The 20,689-nt window shown below is 39.6% G+C and overlaps 1 protein-coding gene across 2 annotated transcripts; it reads left to right on the top strand.

Annotated features, from left to right (window-relative positions):
- Positions 1 to 3,419: 3,419 nt before the first annotated feature.
- Positions 3,420 to 19,616, top strand: stx3b (syntaxin 3b). Of its 2 annotated transcripts, XM_084041933.1 has the most exons (11): positions 3,420 to 3,823; positions 11,424 to 11,498; positions 12,218 to 12,317; positions 12,720 to 12,794; positions 12,906 to 12,976; positions 13,247 to 13,355; positions 13,557 to 13,630; positions 13,749 to 13,883; positions 14,517 to 14,627; positions 16,818 to 16,931; positions 17,216 to 19,616. In XM_084041933.1, the coding sequence occupies exons 1-10, from the start codon at positions 3,794 to 3,796 to the stop codon at positions 16,905 to 16,907; spliced, it is 870 nt and encodes a 289-aa protein (XP_083898059.1). In that variant the 5' UTR covers positions 3,420 to 3,793; the 3' UTR covers positions 16,908 to 16,931; positions 17,216 to 19,616. The 2 variants fall into 2 exon arrangements, with proteins under 2 accessions (XP_083898059.1, XP_083898060.1); XM_084041934.1 differs by lacking the exon at positions 16,818 to 16,931.
- The last annotated feature ends 1,073 nt before the right edge of the window (positions 19,617 to 20,689 follow it).

Raw genomic sequence — 20,689 nt, 5'->3', positions numbered from 1 at the left:
AAGTCCGGTATTCAAAACTTAAGTGAAAGTACAAAAGTATTCGCATTAAAATATACTTAACCACTGAAAGTACTAATGCAAAATGTCCCATTTCAAGTTTTAAAAATGTTTAAAATCATTTGGAAATAGATCTACAAGCTCACAATGCATCACATTGTCACGTGTTGTGACTTGTAGATCGGCTGTAGATGTTGTGCTTGTAGAACCCTTGTAGATTTTGATTATTATTACAAAACATACATTGACCACTTCAGCCCTAACATTTCGGCCATTTGAAAACAGCCGATCTACAAGTGTGCATTGCGAGCGTGTAGATCTGCTATTTTCAAAAGATTGTAATACATTTTGAAAACTTGAAATGGGACATTCTGCACAATGAGTACTTTTACTTTTGGTACAGTACTTTCAGTACATTTTGATGCCAATGCTTTTGTACTTTCACTGAAGTAAAGTTTGAATTGAAAAAACAGCCAAAAAAGGCAATTAGTAATTCCTTGCAACAAAACCGTTTTAAGGTCAACCGCGCCAATGCAACTCCTTGCAACTGCCATTGGGCGTAATGGTTGCAAGTAGTTGCAGTAGTTCCAGTGATGTGTTCTACCGTGGTACGCTGTATACGGCGTATGCCCTGTAGAATTTTTTCATCGCCACCGTATACCTTCAAAAACTCTTCAAAACAGCGTATCTGATACGCTGATACGCTCTGATACGCTAACTGCCCAAGGTGGCTGGGGGGCAGCAAGAATGTGGGCTAACTCTGAGTTGATGGCTTATCATGTGTAGCTATTGTTCTTGAGGTGATAAGTAATGGCTGCGTATGTGCGTCATATCCCATCTTCAATACGGTTTGTGTCTTCAATGCCAAGTTAATACTATTCTGTAATAGATACATGAATGCTTGCTGTTAACACTGCTATTATGTCTGATAAATCAGCATCTATTTATAGCAATCCTTGCGCTCTTACATGGTAATAATCTTTGCGTTGCATTGAAAATGCATCTAAGCTTGGAAGTGGTTGAGCTCAGGTGATCAGACATCAGAAACAAAAATCAGTACAAAGCATATTGCAAAATTTTAACATTCAATATTTTTGTTGGCCACACGTGCAACATTTTTACATTTAATTAATTATAGACACGCACATGCCGTGCGTGTGGGAGGCAGGGAATAATCATAGTATACCTTCCAAAAAAAAATAGAACACACCACTGAGTAGTTCCATGTTGCAAGGAGTTGCATGGTGTGGATGTGGAGTGGGCTTAAAAGTACTCAGTACTTTACAGCCTTCCTAGAAATGTACTTGAGTAAAAGTAAAATATTTTTCTTGGAAATGTACTCAAGTAAGAGTAATAAGTATCAAAAAAATCTAATACTCAAGTTAAGTACAGATCCTCAGAATATGTACTCAAGTACAGTACTCAAGTATATTTACTCTGTTACTGTCCACCACTGTTTATACATTATTATTATTTTTTATTGTATTTAAAAAAAAAAAAAATCCCCCAAAAATATTTAAAATAAATTAAAAAAGTTTTCGAAAGAACGCGGCCCCTCACATATTAGGAGGGCAGGGTGAGTCACCAGAACCAAGGACGAGTGTTTTTGATTAATCTAACATGTTAACTTAAAAACGGTCTGGGGGGCTGACAAAAGCCTGAGTACACGATGAAATGACCCAAAGTTGTTTTGAAAGTGAAATATCCCTTTAAGTAAACAAAGTGTAGAGTTAAATAAAATGAATGACTATACAAATTATTTTGCGTGTGAGGGAATGGCATGAAACAGATGTTTTCTTCCCAGTTGAGCTTTAGTCAGGCTACAGAAACACATCAGCCTCCAGCTCTCAGTCACCAATGAATGAAGGGCCTTAATAACCGTTCCCTTATCGGCTTAAAGGACAGTCAGCCACACAGCAGATGATAATAACCTGCATTCATCCGTCTGTGTGAATGAATGTGATGACGAGTCAGTGATGACACTGCTCTGTGGTTGTATTTGAGTCTGGGAGGCACGGTGTGTGTGTGTGTGTGTGTGTGTGTGTGTGTGTGTGTGTGTGTGTGTGTGTGTGTGTGTGTGTGTGTGTGTGTGTGTGTGTGTGTGTGTGTGTGTGTGTGTGTGTGTGTGTGCGCGCGTGCGTGCGTGCGTGCGTGCGTGCGCAGTTAACATAGCCAGTGTCAATGTTTGTGGAAGTGGGTTGGGGTTGGTAATAACCATCGATCTGTGTGCTTACTTAGCACATTTATACACAGCAAAGTGAGGGGAAATAACTGTCAGGGCTTAAAAAAAAGCCATTTAACCCATTTAGCCGGGAAAGTATATGTGTCATTTTTAGATTTCTTTGGCTATTCAAAAATAGCAGATATACAAGCTCATATCGCGGCACCGAGTGCTGCGCTATGAGCTTGTAGATCTGCTATTTTTTTGTTTTTTTAAGTGAAAATGTGTGCAAAAATGTAAATATATCTATGTTTTTTTTATATATATATTCAAAGATTTGTACTCATTTTCACGATTTTTCAAAAAATAGCAGATCTACAAGCTCATAGTGCGGCACTCGGTGCCGCGCTATGAGCTTGTATATCTGTTATTTTTGAATAGCCAAAGAAATCTAAAATGACACATATACTTTCCCGGATTGAATGTGTTTAAGCTATAACTAGGCTAAGTTTGAATTTAGTCTGAGGTGGTGGTGCAACTGGCTCCAGACCGCTAGTTAACATTTGGTGCAACCGGGTAACGGTAAGCACCTTATTGCATTTGTACATGTTCGGAGAGGTACGGGCTGTACTCAAGGGTCTGGATTTACTGGTGAAATTCCAGGGCGCACTGTATCAATACTGCAATGTAGAAACTCTGTTACAAGTAAAAGTCCGGAATTCAAAATGTACTTGAGTAAATGTACAAAAGTGTACTTAAAAGCACCAAAAGTAGAAAGTACTCATTCTGCAGAATGTCCCATTTCACACGTTTTCAAATAAAAAAAAACACCCGATCTACCAGCTCACAATGCATGGCATCTGTGAGCTTGTAGATCTGCTATTTTCAAATGGCCGTAATGTATATAGGGCTGATATGGTTAATGTATGTTGTGTAATAAAAATAACAATCTACAAAGTAACTAGTAACTAAAGTTTTCAAATAGGCTAATTGTAGTGGAGTAAAAGTACAATATTTGCCTCTGAGATGTAGTGGAGTAGAAGCAAAAGTACTGAAAATTGGAAATACTCAAGTAAAGTAAAAAAAAATACCTCAAAATTGTACTTAAGTACAGTACTTGAGTAAATGTTACTTTACACCACTGCACCGTCGTACGAGGCAGGTGTTGACCACCAGTGCAAGGCGTGGCTTCATTCAAGTACTAGTGTCCCTCCTACGCATGCGTTAGCAGGAAAAGTGCGTTTCAGATTGATAGAGAGAGAGAGGGAGAGGGAGAGAGAGAGATTATAGTGCTCTCTACACAACTGTTGTTTTAATCCCCTGAGCGAAGAGATTTAACAAAAAACACTGGCTTTAACCCCAGCAGCCATATTGTATCCTACGGAACATCGGTGGGTGGAAACCAGTCACTTTTATTGAAGAAGTCATCTTCAAAGACACCTTTACCGAATCCCAAGACAACAAGCTGACTTTCGGCTCACTTCTGGCGGTGGGATCCTATTGCACAGCTAGCCTGCCAGCTGGCTGAGGAGTTTCGAGATATACGGCTTTTTTTTTTTTGTTGATACCATATTTGCATATTGTAGTATTTATTCATTTTATAGTTTTTAAGAGTTGAATCAACCTGTCGGCAAGATGAAGGACCGATTGGAACAGCTCAGAGCGGTAAGTTGTTGCGAGGAAACGTCAAAACGTTGCTACAATCTATCATTTCTGTAACCACCACACCAGTCTCTCTGTGTATGGCATTAAAATAAGATCTGTCACTATTATGAGTGTCAGGAGTTACAATTCAACACTGTCTTATCTCTGTCTTGAACACACACGACCTTTGAAAAAGTGTGGTGGCATAACTTTAAAGTTATGGAAAAATGATGATAGATTACTATAGATCAGAGGTTCTCAACATTTAAAGCCTGTGCCCCCCTAAAACCATCATATTTGATCTGGGGACCCCCCACCCTGACAAGCACTTGGAATGTAGGAGTTGAGGCATTAAATTTAGTTTGACTCGGTTCCACAGATAAATATTGTGAAAGTATCAGATCTGCAAGCTCACAACGCTCTTATATTATGGATGCAGATATGACATGAAAATGGGATGGGATGACAGCCAGATGCTTTGTCCCAGCTTTAGATTGATTGATAGATGTCATGGCATGGCAGCACGCAGTAGGGATGAAACACAGGAGAGAGGATACAATGTAAGTAAGAAAATATAAGCTAGTTGTAATAGAGAAAGAAATATATTAAATATATTAATATAGCAATCTCTTGTTATATAATATCAGACATTACACTCAGCTGTGACACCTTTTAATTTATTTTATAGTATGTTAGAAGACATTCATTGCATGTTTATCTATTCAACTACATCACTACTGAGTACTGGATCTAAGGCATACCAAACCAGTTGGGCTATGTGCTATGGGCCCATCATCATATTAAGACTTTCTGAGGTCTTCTCAATATGAATGTGTCTGATTTGAGCTGTTTGTATAGCTAGAAACCTGTAACCGTAAATTAATTAACTCATTAACTCCCCTCACTGTTAAGTTAACTAATAGCATATAAAAAACAACTACAGGGAGCCCATGTCATGATTGAGGGATCTAAATAAGAAACATTTTAACAAAACAGATTGAGGAACTTCTACAGAGAACATGTAATGATTGAACCCAATACAAATCACCTGTAACCTTGTATATTTAGCTAGCTCTGGTCCATAGCGTTAGAACTCCTTCTAATCTAGACCAGAGCTAGTATTTAGTAATGTACATAATTCAGAATCAAATTATCCTGAGAACCTCTGATGATACTAGTACACTGTACCGATGCAAGTACAGCAAACAAGTCAAGGCAGCAATATACCTCCTTTAATTTAAAAAGTCACAAGGTAACCAGGATGTAACTAATGTCATTAAGCAAGCTTGCCCCCCACTGGGCGAGGCCCTGATCCATTTGAGCACCAGTGGGGTGCGTTGCCATGGACGCATGGAGTGATTTGCCAAATATTTGCTAAAGCCTAATTGACCCTTTGTTGAACAAGTGCTGAAAAGCATTTCTTTCTACAACCAAGTGTAAATTAAGCTTGATTTAAGTCTGGGAGACGTGGTCTAACGTAAATAGAGAGCAGGTGATGTATGTAGGCTACCATATCTACTCTGCCCAACTCGCCTCTGTGTCTTTACACTCTACCATCCTTCTCTCTCCGTCATTCATTTTCCTTCCTAATGTTTAACTTAACTGATGGGATCTAGGCTGTAAACGTGTGTGTGTGTGTGTGTGTGTGTGGTGTGTGTGTGTGTGTGTGTGTGTGTGTGTGTGTGTGTGTGTGTGTGTGTGTGTGTGTGTGTGTGTGTGTGTGTGTGTGTGTGTGTGTGTGTGTGTGTGTGTGTGTGTGTGTGTGTGTGTGTGTGTGTGTGTGTGTGTGTGTGTGTGTGTGAGTGTGTTGACCCAGTCATGCTCCAGGCATGACTGGGTCAGCTGACATAATACTGGAAAGAGGAGCAGCAGGAAACTAAGGATAATAGTTTGGCCTGGAGCTATCTTCTCCATTTTTACATAAGCTATATTGTTATTCTAATAATCATTTTGAGTTTAGTAGGTCAGACCATTTTGGTGAATAGTGGAACATGCCATTCTTTCTTACTGAAGGTGTTCATGTAGTGTACCTATAAAGTGCATAATTACATGTAAGTGTCTTAACTTAGAACCCAAATATTAAATTTACATGGACATCACATTTTAGCTCATTGCAACATCTTGTAATGCTGTCATTATTTTGCAGTCCTTCTCAGGCCTCTCTTAGAATGGTATACACATATCTAAATATATTTATGTGAAAACTCCATTGTTTTGGCACTGCATAGAGCTCAGTTCTGTTTCTTCAAAACACATTCAACATCTGAAACTGTCATATCCTCCTGTGATGTTCTCACATTTACAACCCACAGAGAAAAGTAGGATATTTCAGCACGTCCCTTTGTAGTATGTTGTTTACATTTATTGTTGCCTTATTGGGCAGTGTACACTTAACTGTACACTGTAGAATAACGAACCATAAGGGCAAGAGGTGAGAATGTGTGCTATTGGCAATGAGGGCGGAACTCAACTCACAGTTCTCAATTCACAGCGTGAAACACTGTTTTACTGTACCTGGTGTATCAAGTATACTTATGTGTCTGTGTCTATACTTGTCATACTAGATGACAGACATGGCACAGGATAAGCTCATGGTAATTCATTAGGGAATGTTGGAAATGATGTATTAGTAGAGCATCTGTTCCTCTGTTGGCCCATTGTTTTCCTCCGTCTTTCAGTGGTACATTCACTTCTCATCTGGTTTTGCTAGAAAGGCCAGGGATTAAAAATATTGAAGGGAAACCTCTCTGTGACATGAGCTACTTAGTGGGACAACCAATCATTTGGTAACGTGTGTAGGCTAAACTACATCAGTATCAAGTGAGTCTGGCTACCTGAAAAGCCAACACTTGTCAAAAGAAGAGTCATGTGATGAAATATAATTTAGACTTAAAACCTTGTTAAAGACTTAAAAGACTTAAAAGCCTGTTATTGCCCTGTAAAGGGGGATTATGTAACAGGACACATGCTCAGGCAACAATGAATTCCCAGATGATAATCTAGTATAAATACAGGTATCTCTATATTTAATGAGTGGGTGCTATAAGTTATGAGTGGGTGCCATATACACCCACTCATAGCGCTCCTATGCTTATCCGATGCTTTTCAGTAGGTCAGCAAGCATGTTGGCCATGGTTGTTATGGTGACAGTAAAGACAATTCCCAACAACCAGACCACCCATGTTATGTCTGTCTGAAGTAAATAGTTTGAAATTATTCATATAATTGTCTTCGCCAGGCCGAAAGGCATGGCGAGAGAGTATGTGTTACCCTCCGTCCGTCCGTGTGTGTGTGTGTGTGTGTCCTGTCCGTGTGTTAGCAGCTAATCTCACTGCGAAACTGTGCACACACACTCCCTGGATGCCAATTCAGAACCTCTGCCTCAATTTTTTCACATGGCCTGTTATAGCGCCACCTGGAGGCCGATTTGTGCAATACCCATTTTTTTACATTACTCCTACAGATTTTATCCAAATGTCATGCAAATTGGTACACAGTATCTCTAGTAGTCATGTGATCAACACGGATCTGTCCGATTTCCCATATTCCATCCTCATTGGCTAAGGTTCGCTTCCAAAATTAGCAGGATTGCTCCGTTTTGAACAAAATGCCTCAAATCATGAACGCAGCTTGCGATTTCCGTGAAATTTCACAAACACATTCCCACTAGGCCAAGGAAGAAATGCCACCCTTTTTCACATTGGCCTGTTATAGCGCCACCAGCAGGTCTAATTTAGCAAAACACATTTTTGGAACAAAATGCCTCAAATCATGAATGCAGTGTCCTATTGCCGTGAACGACCTAAGAATAAATGGCACCCTTTTCACATTGGCCTATTATAGCGCCACCAGGAGGCCACAATAACGTACCTGACCTGGCGGAGACCTGTGCTCCGAGGAGCACTTTTTTTAGTTTAAAATCTATTTACTTTATCCATTTCTCCCCTGGGGCATTAATAAAGCCAGTCTGATGACATTAAAAAGACAATTTACTATTAGATTTCTCCTGTATTGTGTTTAATGATTTACTTAAAAAAAAATATTTTCAGAATTATTTGCAAAATATTAGCGTAACCAAAAAGGATCTAAACATGGAATTGTAGCATTTCTGTGTATTTTTGTCTTCAGTGATAATGTCTTCCAAAAATAATAATAATAGTAAAGTCATTTTTCACTAATAATAGTTACAAAATTTGCTGGAAAGGTTTAAAAGGCCTGTTGTGACAGTTTGTTCCATGACTAGTAGTTGAAAAGTAAGTCACACTCTCTGGGTTGGGTTAGTGTCAAACCATTGTTCAGCTGGAGTGTCTTTCACAGTTTTCACACCATTTCCCCTGTTTTTTGCTGAATAAGAAAGACACGGGAAGGAAACTATTACTCTTATCTCACTACCACAGAATTATTCATTGTGCTCATGTACTGTAGCCTATGTGCTTGTGTGCATAGTGCACACATACACATGATGTTTTGGTATGATTCAAGTGAAGTTAAAAACCAGTTGTATGTTGTTGATCTATGTTAATGGTGAGTGCTGCAAGCCTGCACTACATTGTTTAGGCTACATGTGCTATTCAAATTTCAGTGGTAGTTTGTAGACTTTCTAAAACACAGGTCATAGGATGTAAATAACTGATTCTTCTCAGTTCTGTGCTGTGAACCCAGTGCTGCCTGTAATGTAAACAACATTCTGATGTCATGTGGAGTAATAGAATAGGATAAAGCAGTGGTTCTCAACCTTTTCAGGATCAGGGCCCACACATTTTAAAGCGTTTGCACCCACCATATGGCAGTGGCTGCCATGTTAAGTGGTCAGATGGGTGGGCCATGTGCATTTTCAGAGCATGTTTATTTTAATGATCAATCGATTATGTTCTGGCTTGGATCAAAGGGACCAACGTAGTATATTTTAAGTTCTTATTTATTGGTGTCACTACGAAAACATTTGTTTTGACATTATTTCTTTTTTAATATGAATGTTATATTATCTTTTAAATCTTTGTGTTTTGCCAATTATTTGGGGTCCCACTTGCGAGGCCCTCACGGCCCACAGGTTGAGAAACACTGGGATAGAGGGAATAGAGGGAGCTATGCCACTGTAGAAATAACTGTAAAGAGTATTGACTGAGAACATTTGTAGACTGAGCCATGCCTTGGAGGGTAGGTTACATGCTGATTAGAGCACAGTCATCTGGGTCAGCTGACTCACTAGAGACGTCAGGTGATTCCAAGACAGAGGGAGAGGACAAGAGTCAACAGAAACGTGTGGCCCAACTTTTTCCATGGCTTGACTTTGCTCTACCTATGTGGTTTAATGAGGAAAGTCAAGTGCTGAGACTTTAGACTCTGTTCCTCAGGGCGACTCCAGACATAATGTGCTCCTATGAAGTCTTCAGTTGGACAGCGCCTCACTGTCAGCGTCACTGTCCCCGTCCTCCTACACAACAATGAACAAGACGGAGTGAAATAGAAAAAAAGCAGACTCTTTTTCCACCTTTCCTTTTTCCCTTCCCTTCCTCATTCTTGTCTTCCAGTCATTACACAGCAGCATGACAAAATGAGTTATTTTGTTGACATTGTGCTTATCTGAGGTCTCCTTCAAGGTCAGCGTATATTCATAACAGGTTAGGTTCCTTGAGCCTGGCCTTACTAGTGCAAATAAATATTCCCAGCCAAAGTTAAGCTCTGTGTGGCAAGGCTCCTGGCTTCGTTACCTAATGTTTACCGACTGTGTTTTATGACGTGGTTTTCACCACATCTAGCTACCTTATTCTTGTGCCGAATTGACCATCATGACAGGCGCACGCACGCACAAACGCACACACACAGAGAATTAGTCAGACCCTCTTATACTATAGGTGGCTATCCTCTTGAAGAGCCACGCTGTAAAAATGTTAAATATCACATTCAGTTGCTAACCTAAAAGTATGATCTTCTGAGGCATGCTGCTAGCCAACCACATTGCTAACCAAAATCGTTACATCATCAAATGGTACCATTGTGGCTGAAGACATCTTTCCCACTCTGCTTCCTCTATCTCTACACAATTTCCTGTTTAATTAAAGCAAAAATGCACATTCAAATCTTTAATGTTTTTTGTATAGGGATTAGGGATATTAAAAATTGTTGATTATTGCTATTAGATCAATTTATATAATCAAGTTTATGAATTGTGCAAACATATTTTTGCTACTACCTCTCGCATCATCCCTTCTCTAGCATCCGGTTGTAAACAAATGTATTAGCTCAGCATTTCCAAGAACAGATATAAACTTGAAGGAGTACGTTACCAGCTCCTCATGGCTTTGCTGCTTCAGTACGGCATCCTGCTGATGCGACACCCTGTTGACAGTTGGCATCTACTCCAGGAGCAGTGGTGGACAGTGGTGGAGTAAATGTACTTGAGTACTGTACTTGAGTACAGATTCTGAGGATCCGTGCTTTACTTGAGTATTAGATTTCTTTGATACTTATTACTCTTACTTGAGTACATTTCCAAGAATAATATTTTACTTTTACTCGAGTACATTTCTAGGAAGGCTGTAAAGTACTGAGTACTTTTAAGCCCACTCCACATCCACACCAATGATTCGCCATGCAACTCCTTGTAACATGGAACTACTTGCAACTACTTGTCTTGCAACCATTTCCCCCAATGGCAGTTGCAAGGAGTTGCATTGGTGCGGTTGACCTTAAAACGGTTTTGTTGCAAGGAGTTGCGACTAATTGCCTTGGTGCGGTTTGGCCTTTAGGTTGGCTGTTTTCTTGACAGATCGGTGAACCAATCGGATCACACGCATTCTCTCTCCGGAGATGTTAAACCCGCCCCTCTATGCCAGATATCAGACACGCTAGGGCAGTCTAATAAAGTAATCAATCAATCAATCAATTCAGCCCGGACAGTTCCGGCCTGTTGCTGGCTCATTGTCAGAGTGTGTAGTCTTTCACACAGACTCAGGGATTAAAGTTCTCAGTCCTGGGGACTGATTTCAGTCTTGAGGATTCCATGTGCCATGTTTAAAAATCAAAAATCACATATTGGGACATGGTCTGAAAATAAATTTCAGTCTTGGGATTATTTTTTGCTTTAACCCCCGCAGACTAACTAAACTACACATGAAATGATAGTGGAAAATCTAAAATGGCCTTAAAATTGTATGTGTGCCGAGCGAGTCCCTGAATCTATTCGCTTACAAACAGGTTGCATCCACCTGTGTATCGCTCTGCTGAGTTCCTGTGTCTCTCCACTAATTCTGTGTAATAATGGCTGAATTAATTCTAATTCAGCCATTATTACACAGTTATATCACAGTTATATCAGTTATTGATCTAATCTACGGATTAGGTCATAACAATAGATAGACCTTTATTGATCCCGAGGAAATCCCGAGGAAATTCAGGCTCTCAGGAAAATCATCGATTATCAATGAATCAATGATCGTTTGATAAGGTTAACAACTATCAATCAATGACATTCCTTAAAAATTGCATCCCAGGGGTCCCTAGTAGGGATGCAATTTTTAAGGAATGCCATTAATTGATTGAGTCTAGGGGTCTCTACTGACCAGTTTTAACATACATGTTATCTGATTCTGGATCTGCTCTTTGCCCCTTTTTGTTTCAGACGTGTGACCAAGATGATGAAGAGGTGGAGATCGCTATTGACAATGCAGCCTTCATGGATGACTTCTTCTGTCAGGTGAGCAGGTTTGTGGTTGTTGGTGTTTTGAGTGTATGTCTCATCTTCGTCTGTGTATAGGCCTGTCACAATTATGACATAATCAGCTAATAACAATTATTTGAGATAATCGCAAATGAAAGTATAAAATTATTCTTTATTTTGAGTATTGGTACCAGGCATTGTCAGTCATACGCTATTTAAGTGATTTGCCATATCTGCTCTGTGCGATGTTAGTTTACAAACCCTAAAAGGCAAATATTACAGATTTTTTATGTTCCAAAGTTCAATATAAAATAAAAGTATTAATCGCAATTATTTGAATGACAATGAATCGTCAAGTTAAATGTCATAATCGTGACAGCCCTATCTGTGTCTACGTCTGTGTTTATCCTTCTTGTATGTGCCTTCATCCATATTCATATTCATGTTTACTGGAACAGTGCCCGTTGGGTACCGGCCTACTCGGGAATGATACAAGTTGTGAACGATGCAAATAGGGAATGCCCCCCCCTGTTATGCAATACCCGTTATACCCCGCCTGTCTGTCTATGTTCCTTTTATGCCCATTTATGGAGATTGCTGATGTTATCAGTATATCGCATATATGGGCATGGACATATCAGGCGGATCGTGGTTGTGGAATGTCCTTGTGCAGTGGTAAACGTCTGTGGAGAATGTGAGAAGAGTGCAAACTGACTGAAGTTATGTATGATTGATTTTATTTCTCTGTTTTTCAGATTGAAGACATCAGGAACAGTATTGATAAGATTGACGAGAATGTGGCTGAGATCAAGAAGCTCTACTCGGTCGTCCTATCTGCTCCCACATCAGATCAGAGTGAGAACATTTCTGTATCCGCCGCTCTCTCTGTACATTAGGGCTGTCAATTTATTTCTTAGCGATTATTCAATTGATTACTTTTCTTGATTAATCAAATAATCGAGAAGCATTTTTTTGTAAATATATCAACATGAAATTGCATACTTTGTCATACAATGGTGCAGCTCACAATGTGTCGTATCGATATACGATGTCTGCTATCTTCACTATTTTGCCTATAATGACGAGAGAATTAAAAGTTTTAATCAATTACATGTTATAATCGATTCAATCAATGAGTTTGATTTACTGTTGCATCCCTTATATACCCCTTTCCCCTCTCTTTCACCTTACATGTTTACATATAAGTATCTGTCCCATACTGTCCAATTCCATCAAATAATCTCAATTCCTCAACAGAAACACAAGATGAGTTGGATGCCATTACCAATGACATTAAGAAGATGGCTAACAATGCCAGAAACAAACTGAAGAGTAAGTCAACAACCCTACACTCACTAACGCAACAGGTGAAAGAAAACCATGTCAGTTGTAATATGCACATTTTCATTGGCTCATTAATCTGTCTTTTGGAATGTTTTTCAGCCATCGAAAGGAACCTGGAGTCAGATGAGCAGGAGAGGGTGTCAGCTGACATGCGAATACGTAAATCCCAGGTAAATAATGGCTGTCTCACAACTTCATTTACTTGTGATTAGTGGTTGGTAACCTACTTGATATAAATTATAACTGGATACATGCTGTATGTTCACTTACCATCATAATTGTCTGATTTAACTAATAAATTAATCTCTAGCAATTAGTTCTATAATGTATAACAAGTAGGACTAGGAATCAGGTCATCTGTGCATCATTTAATTCATGCAAGGGCTGTCCATAACATGAAACCTGCTGCAGATGACCCAGAGCTTTCTATTTTCTCCCAGCATGCTGTGTTGTCCAGGAAGTTTGTGGAGGTGATGACAAAGTACAATGAAGCCCAGGTGGATTTCAGGGAGAGGAGTAAAGGACGTATCCAGAGACAGCTAGAGATCAGTGAGTCAGAGAACCATACACACAAAAACACACGCTTTTACACACGCATTGTTCTACTAAAATAATAGAAACATTATTTCTATCATGGCAATAATATTTCTGTTTGCCATCTTTCTTGACACTCTGGCTAACTAATTGTTGTTGTATTAGAATAGTGAATTTCCAAATGCACCCATAATAACTTGAACCTTTCCGTTGCAGCTGGCAAGGCAACAACAGATGAAGAACTGGAAGAGATGTTGGAGAGTGGCAATAGTGCTGTATTCACAGCTGGGGTAAGTGTGTGTGTGTGTGTGTGTGTGTGTGTGTGTGTGTGTGTGTGTGTGTGTGCGTGTGCGTGTCTTTCTATATGTACTGTCCTGGGTGATAATACCAAACCCCTATCCTTTACAGATCGTGGACTCTGGGATTTCCAAGCAGGCACTGAGTGAGATAGAATCCAGACACAAAGACATTGTCAGACTGGAAAGCAGCATCAAGGAGCTCCATGACATGTTTGTAGACATTGCGATGCTGGTGGAGAGCCAGGTATACATATTTAGGCTATATATCCATCCATCCATCCATCGTAGCCATTGCATTTAAACCAATTGTGTTTAACTTTATTATTGTCCACTGCTCTCATTCTCACTCCATCTCACCACTCAATCATTGTCAGATTTGACATAAATTATTTCAGTAAGTGATACACGCACTGATCACCAGTGGTTTGGTAGACTTTCTCATTTGGAGTCAGTACAATTCCATAGGTATTTTAGAGCCAATACTCCCAATACCATAGCTGCTTAATTATGATGCATAACCACATATTTTTTTTGCTGGTTATGCCATGCTTTCTGAGGGGAAGCCTTGTTTGAGGTAAGGCACTTTTCTGCCCAGTATTTCTATTTTGGTGGTGTCTTTTTTGAGTTGTTGTCTGTGGGCAACACATTATTGTATTGATGTTTTTGTGATGTGTGTTTTTTGAGTTTCTGTCACTTGCTGTCTTGAGATGCTTCCTTACACAACAATAATGTTAATTGTTTTGCCACTTCAAGTGTATAGTAATGACTTTTTTCCTATTCAAAATATATGTACCGTATTGCACTGAGCAGTGAAACCCTAAAGTTAAACAGTATTTGTCTTGCTGGTTTTTAATTTTGTTTTCTGTATGCTTTTCAGGGTAATGTAGTAGAAAACATAGAACAGAATGTATCCAAATCTGTGGACCACATAGCCACAGCTAAGGCCGAAACTAAGAAAGCAGTAAGGTACAAGACAAAGGCTCGTAAGGTACTGTACTTCCGTTATTTGCTCGTACAGTTAATTTATGCTTTGATAAAAATGTGTTCCATGACATTAAATGACAAAGCTCGCATCAACATTTCCTTCAGTTGTAAATACATCATTGTTGTCCATTGACACTTTATTGCTGAAACATAAATTAGGCTTTAACGTCACAAATTAGCACAATTGCTAATTTGTTTTTTCCTATTCCCATTGCATTTTTTCTACGTGGTTTTCAACTCTTTCTCACTCTCAAAACCAGATGGCGTTCTCACAGTCACACAATCCCATCTGCTTCACACACACTGCTGATGACACATCACTGACTGCACAGTCAAATCCAGAGTATTAATTAAACACTTTCAACCTGGCGTCACTATTACTGTACATTTTGGACATGTCATTATAGGCACAACATTTGTGACACAACAGGGAAGTGTAAAAATGGACCTGCCGATTAACACTCTGGATTATACTGTGGGTAACAGCATCTGTGTCCTTCTTCTGGATTTGCTTCTCTTCTCTCTTTTGTGTCTTTTGCCCCTTGCACACATTTCTCCCTGTGCGACATCCTGCCTACTGTCAGGGTGGAATGATTGAAAGGATTGAGAGCAACATGGACCAGTCGGTGGGCTTCGTGGAGCGGGCGGTAGCGGATACTAAGAAAGCCGCAAAGTTTCAGCAAGAGGCTCGCCGCGTGAGTGACCTCTGTTGAGATCAGGTTTCCCAGAAGCACAGAGTCTTTAATGGTAACGGTAGTGGTTTGGAATACCAGTATGGCCTGTCAAATAATTAGCATGACTAGCAGGACAATTTAATTTAAAATTCCCAGTTATCATCATCATTATGGCCCAGTGGCATCCAAGCGATTTTTAAAAACCTATACTTGGTTTACCGGAGTCCCTCAGAGCTCTATAGTAGTGACTTCGCTGTTTTCACTCTACATAAAATATCTACGCTGAAAATAGCCAATCCACAGGCTCGACGCGACGCATTGTGAGCTTGTAGATCTGCTATTTTCTGTGAACGTATTCTGCAGTATACGGATGCTGGGGTTTAAGTCGTTAAACATCCTGAACATCAGCTGTGACTTCATTAGTCTCACATAGCCTGCCAGATGATCAGAGATCTCTGTCTACCAACAGGTATCCTGGGTCTTGAAGATTGGAGAAAACCCACACTAACAAAACAATCCTGATACGGTCCCAATTTTTAGAACTGCACTACCGTCTTTGCAGATTGCATTGCAGTGCAGTTTGATTCCGAATTGTTTCGGTTTTAGAACCTGAATTTAGAGTTCAACAGACGTATTGGTAGGGGGAGATCTCTGGTTGTCTGGCTACGCAAGACTATGATTTCACAGACAAACAATGTGATGTTATTTTTTAAACTGAACTGTCCTAGACGAAATGTACAACGAGTGGTATTCCCCTTATGGGAAACATGGCCAAGACCACCTCCACCATCAGGACTTTGACCCAATGAACCATGATGATCCCTGATCCCTTGACGTTTGTTCCTGAGCCTTCACCCTGTGGCCTGACCATCATTGTGCACCGTAACCTACCCAGGCAATCCTCCAGTTTTCCTGCAGCAATGTGGATACCTGTGCCCTCTCTCCACACACACACACACACACACACACACACACACACACACACACACACACACACACACACACACACACACACACACACACACACACACACACACACACACAGCTATTGCTCTCTACTTTTCTCTCTCTCTATGTCCTATTACAAACTGCTAATCTGCACTCTTTAAACTCAGTGGGTTGTCATTGTCTATATTGGTTTATGACTGACTGTTGAATATGTTTGTTTTCAGAACTTGGTTTTATCTTATCTTGGTATTATCAGAAATAATGTCTCATTAACATGTGTTATTACATACTTACATGCTTATTCGCTGTGGCTAGCTAATAGTCAATTATGTTCTTTCTTTGGAACATGAACTGACTGTGACAGATTGTTAGAAACACTAAATACATTGTGTTGTTACCTAGACACAAAAAGTGTGTCATGTCTCATAACATGCCAGATGCATTGTACCATTGAAATGGTCACCTACTTCCTCCTACAGAAATGGCTTTCACTGTATAGCATGACATTCTCATTGTTCCCTTCTGAGAATGGTTTTGATATGTATTGATATGTACTTGGTTGTTCCCAACAGAAAAGGGTGATAATAGTGGTCGTTGTGCTGGTCTTGCTGGCCATAATAGCTCTGATTGTGGGGTTGTCAGTGGGATTGAAGCAAAGCTGATGAGCTGTTTGAGTAGAGGGAAGGGTGAGTAACTCTGGAGTAAATACCCTTGGGTGTGGGTATGAGAGGAGCTTTGGGAAAGGGCTTTGCATTCTCTTCAACTTGAGCTGTGTGTGCATGTATTCCCTTCCTCCTGTTGGCTTATAGGGGGTGTGTTTGTTAGTGGGGAGCTAGTTACAGTACACACAATAGTTTAGGCTGGTGTTTCTTTGGCCTGTTTGGTGCTAATGTATTCATTTGCATGCAGTGAATGATGTCATTGTCCCTCACAATACACATTGATGTTTTCTCTCTGTCTCATACTTTAGAAGATCATCTTTATTGCCGTGTGCTGTGCTGTGGTGGCCCTCATTCTCCTAATTGTCATCCTCACCCAGACACTATAAAAGGACCTCCCTCCTTCCTCCTCCCTTCATCAGCTATGTCATCATTCTATGTTAACCTTCATCAACTTTCCCACCAAGGAGAGAGCGGACAGAAAACTGAAATCTATCACTCCATATGGATACACTCAGTCCTCCCAGATGGACCTTTGACTGAACATTTGGTTCTGGTCTGGACGAAAATGTCTGGTTGGAATTCTAACCAGTACAAAAACATCCAGTGAGACACTTTCACAAAATAGCATCAAGCCGTGTAGGGCTTGGACCACTGCAATCAGGTGCTTGACTCTCTCAGTTGACTTGGAGTGTCTGGGGATTTTCCGTTGCAAATGGGGAAGTGAGGCTGGAGCTAACATCAGGTACAATACATATTGTATCTCTGATGATTATGGGGAAAAGGGAACTAAAGACCAATCTAACTGTGCCTGTAACATTTCATCATTATACAACATTTCAGTGGACACTGGACACTTTGATATGCATTGTCATCAGTGGTGTGTTCTACCGTGTTACTCTATATACGTATACCGTCCCCGAAAACTTGGGAAAAAAACGTATACCGTCTACTAACCATCCAAGGTAGCGTATCTGATACGCAGGAGGAGGGGCTGGGGACAGCAAGAATGTAGACTTCAATAGCCTTTTTCATGTGATAATTTGGCGTCCGAGATGAAGGCTTATGTGTGGCTATTGAGGTGATAATGGCAGTTTTTAAGTAGTTCACACATCAACTTAAAAAAAATAGATATGGCAAACTTAATTAGTATTCAAACTGCACGTACATCACGAGTGCAACAACAACACTGTTACACACAGTGCGTGGTGATGTGCGCACATAACGTGCGTGTGGGATCGAATAATTATGGTATACCTTCCGAAAAAATCTAGAACACACCACTGATTGCCATTTATCCTTTTAACGATGAGCCTTGATAGAAAAAATGTATAATGAAAAGCTAGCTACAGTAGTATCTACTACACTGGGACATAGTCAGTCATGTGACACTCTGGCAAAATGTATGCCGTTGTCAAAAGTTATTGTGTAACATGTCCTACAAACTTTCAACGGAAAAAGTGTCTTTTTTGTTAAGTGACAACGTGCACAACACTTTTTCGCCTATGCTTAAATTGTGCAAAAACTCTCCAATACAGTTCAGCCTTGTGTTGCTCATGTCTCAACTGACTGAATAAGCTGCAGTTCTCCATCTTAAAGAGGAATGGTGTGCTATTCTCACCTATGATTCTTGAGATTAGTTGAGTGTAATTGGTTGTTCAGGACTCGGATAAGACGTCAAACCTGGGAAGAAGTTTCAAAAAACGAATCAAATATCTACTGTATTAAGCATTTCTATTTTCACCTTTTATGTTTGCCACATTGACTTAAGCATATTTGGCTTCCACTGCAGTCAGAAGAATCTGAAATGATATTATAGTGGCTAATGGTGACAGTTTAAGTTAGCAATAGCATGATGTCACTATTGACATTTTTGACATTTGTTTGCTAAAGGCATGCATAGAGCACATGATGAGACCGCAAAGCACCAGCAAAACTCTTCCACATGTACGTTTTTTGTTCTGAAGTGGTGTTTTTGATGCATGGTTTGCGATCACTGGGCAGTTACCCAGTTTGACCACTGGCTTTTAAACATTGTTCAAGATCTATTGACTGCATTACTTACACTTGTAGATAGTCCAATCAGAATGATATCAGCCATACCCATTGCTTCACACCACAATAAGGGCTTGTAATGAGAGAAATAATATAACATTTTCACCTGAATGTTTTGAAGACTGTTTATAAGACTAAATTATACTTTTATTCATGTTGCCAAAATGTCAATGAAGGAATTAAAGATTTTATGTTTTTTATAATTCTTGTCACCTCCATGGTTTCTTGTACACTCCACTGAGCTTTGCACATGGCAAAGAAAGACTGTTTTTTTATTTTCTTGTTTTTGTTTTATTCATTATTTTGACAATGCTTGTGGTGTAGTTAATGTTTGTTTTAATTTTATGGGAAGAAAAGCTGCCTGCAGCAAATCATCTTTGCTGGGAGGTAGGATATTCGACAACTACAAAGCGGTGGCCCAAGGGACCACCATATGAGGAGTAGTTTAATTAGAATTCAATTGAAATTATTACAATACATTTATTTTAAACCAAAACATATTTTCATATTAGGGTCTCTGACAGAGTCATTTGAAAGGAGGTAAATAGTAGAGAGGAGGTACGTTGTCATTCTACCATCTCACAATCTTTCACACACACACACACACACACACACACACACACACACACACACACACACACACACACACACACACACACACACACACACACACACACACACACACACACACACACACACACACACCTTCCCTGTCTGACCTTCTGTTCACCTGTTCAGTATTTCCTCAAGTTCTGTGTGTTTCTGATTACTGACGGTTATTAACTGTTATATTGTGGTTGGCTGTTATGTATACAGACATAATAATCATAATCTCCTTGAATTCTGTAGAAAAAGATGATGATCACACTGTGCTGTGTTATAATTGGAATCGTTGGCTTCTCCTACCTGTACAGCTTCTTCTCATAAAGGTTTAGAACAGGTAAATTAAAGACCAACTATAAATAACTTTCATTCAGTGTTGTACAAATGCCTGGAGTATAAAAATGTGTCTTTGCTTTGTTTCTAGGCGGAATGACAGGTGGCTTTCTCCATCAACTAGAAGATCGACTCATGTGTTCCTTATTTCCCCTTACTTTATTTAAAAATGAAAAAACAAGACAAAAATGATTTTAGCCCTGTCAGCTCCCCCTCATATTGATACTCTAAATGATCAAATATCCTGTAATTTGCTAAAATCTCTTCTTAATCCAATTTGGAAACACTGGCGCCTCCTGGAGGTGGCTGTGGGGATTTTAGACAGATCATTCCTTAGGACATATACTTTCTAAATACATACTTGGATCAAGTGCATTATTACTGTTTCTACCAATGCAATGCAAAGGCAATTCAACTTGTTTTCAGCTAATTTCGGGGACATTGGAAAGTGGGGTTTCTCCCTCACGCCCAGAGCTAAAGTTGGTTGATTTATTAACTTGTCCATTGTATAGGCTAGACATGTGTTCTCAATAAATATTGTTATCTGTACTTTATTTATTTTTGGTCATAGTCTGAAAAATGTTCGTGTGTGACTGTATGCGATATTTGTGTATGATATGTCTGTATGTTCGTGGTGCTGAAATGGTGATTTTCTGTACAGGTTGTCACTCATTCAGTGGTTTTGTGTCAACCTATTATAAAGTATAAAGTACATGTTCAATTCAATTTGTGTGCATTATATTAAGTGTTGTGTAGCCTACATGTATGTAATTCTCAATGCCATTTTTTTTAAA

Source organism: Gymnoscopelus microlampas, assembly GCF_963454915.1.
Source record: "Gymnoscopelus microlampas genome assembly, chromosome: 18".
In the NCBI taxonomy this organism is placed as follows: Eukaryota; Metazoa; Chordata; class Actinopteri; order Myctophiformes; family Myctophidae; genus Gymnoscopelus; species Gymnoscopelus microlampas.
This window is presented reverse-complemented; position numbering and strand designations above follow the sequence as displayed.

Excerpts from the sequence above, each read along its gene's own strand:
- stx3b (XM_084041933.1), top strand. The coding sequence starts at position 3,794 with ATGAAGGACCGATTGGAACAGCTCAGAGCG. Across the intron at positions 12,977-13,246 it reads TGCGAATACGTAAATCCCAG|CATGCTGTGTTGTCCAGGAA; the intron begins GTAAATAATGGC and ends ATTTTCTCCCAG. Across the intron at positions 13,356-13,556 it reads CCAGAGACAGCTAGAGATCA|CTGGCAAGGCAACAACAGAT; the intron begins GTGAGTCAGAGA and ends TTTCCGTTGCAG.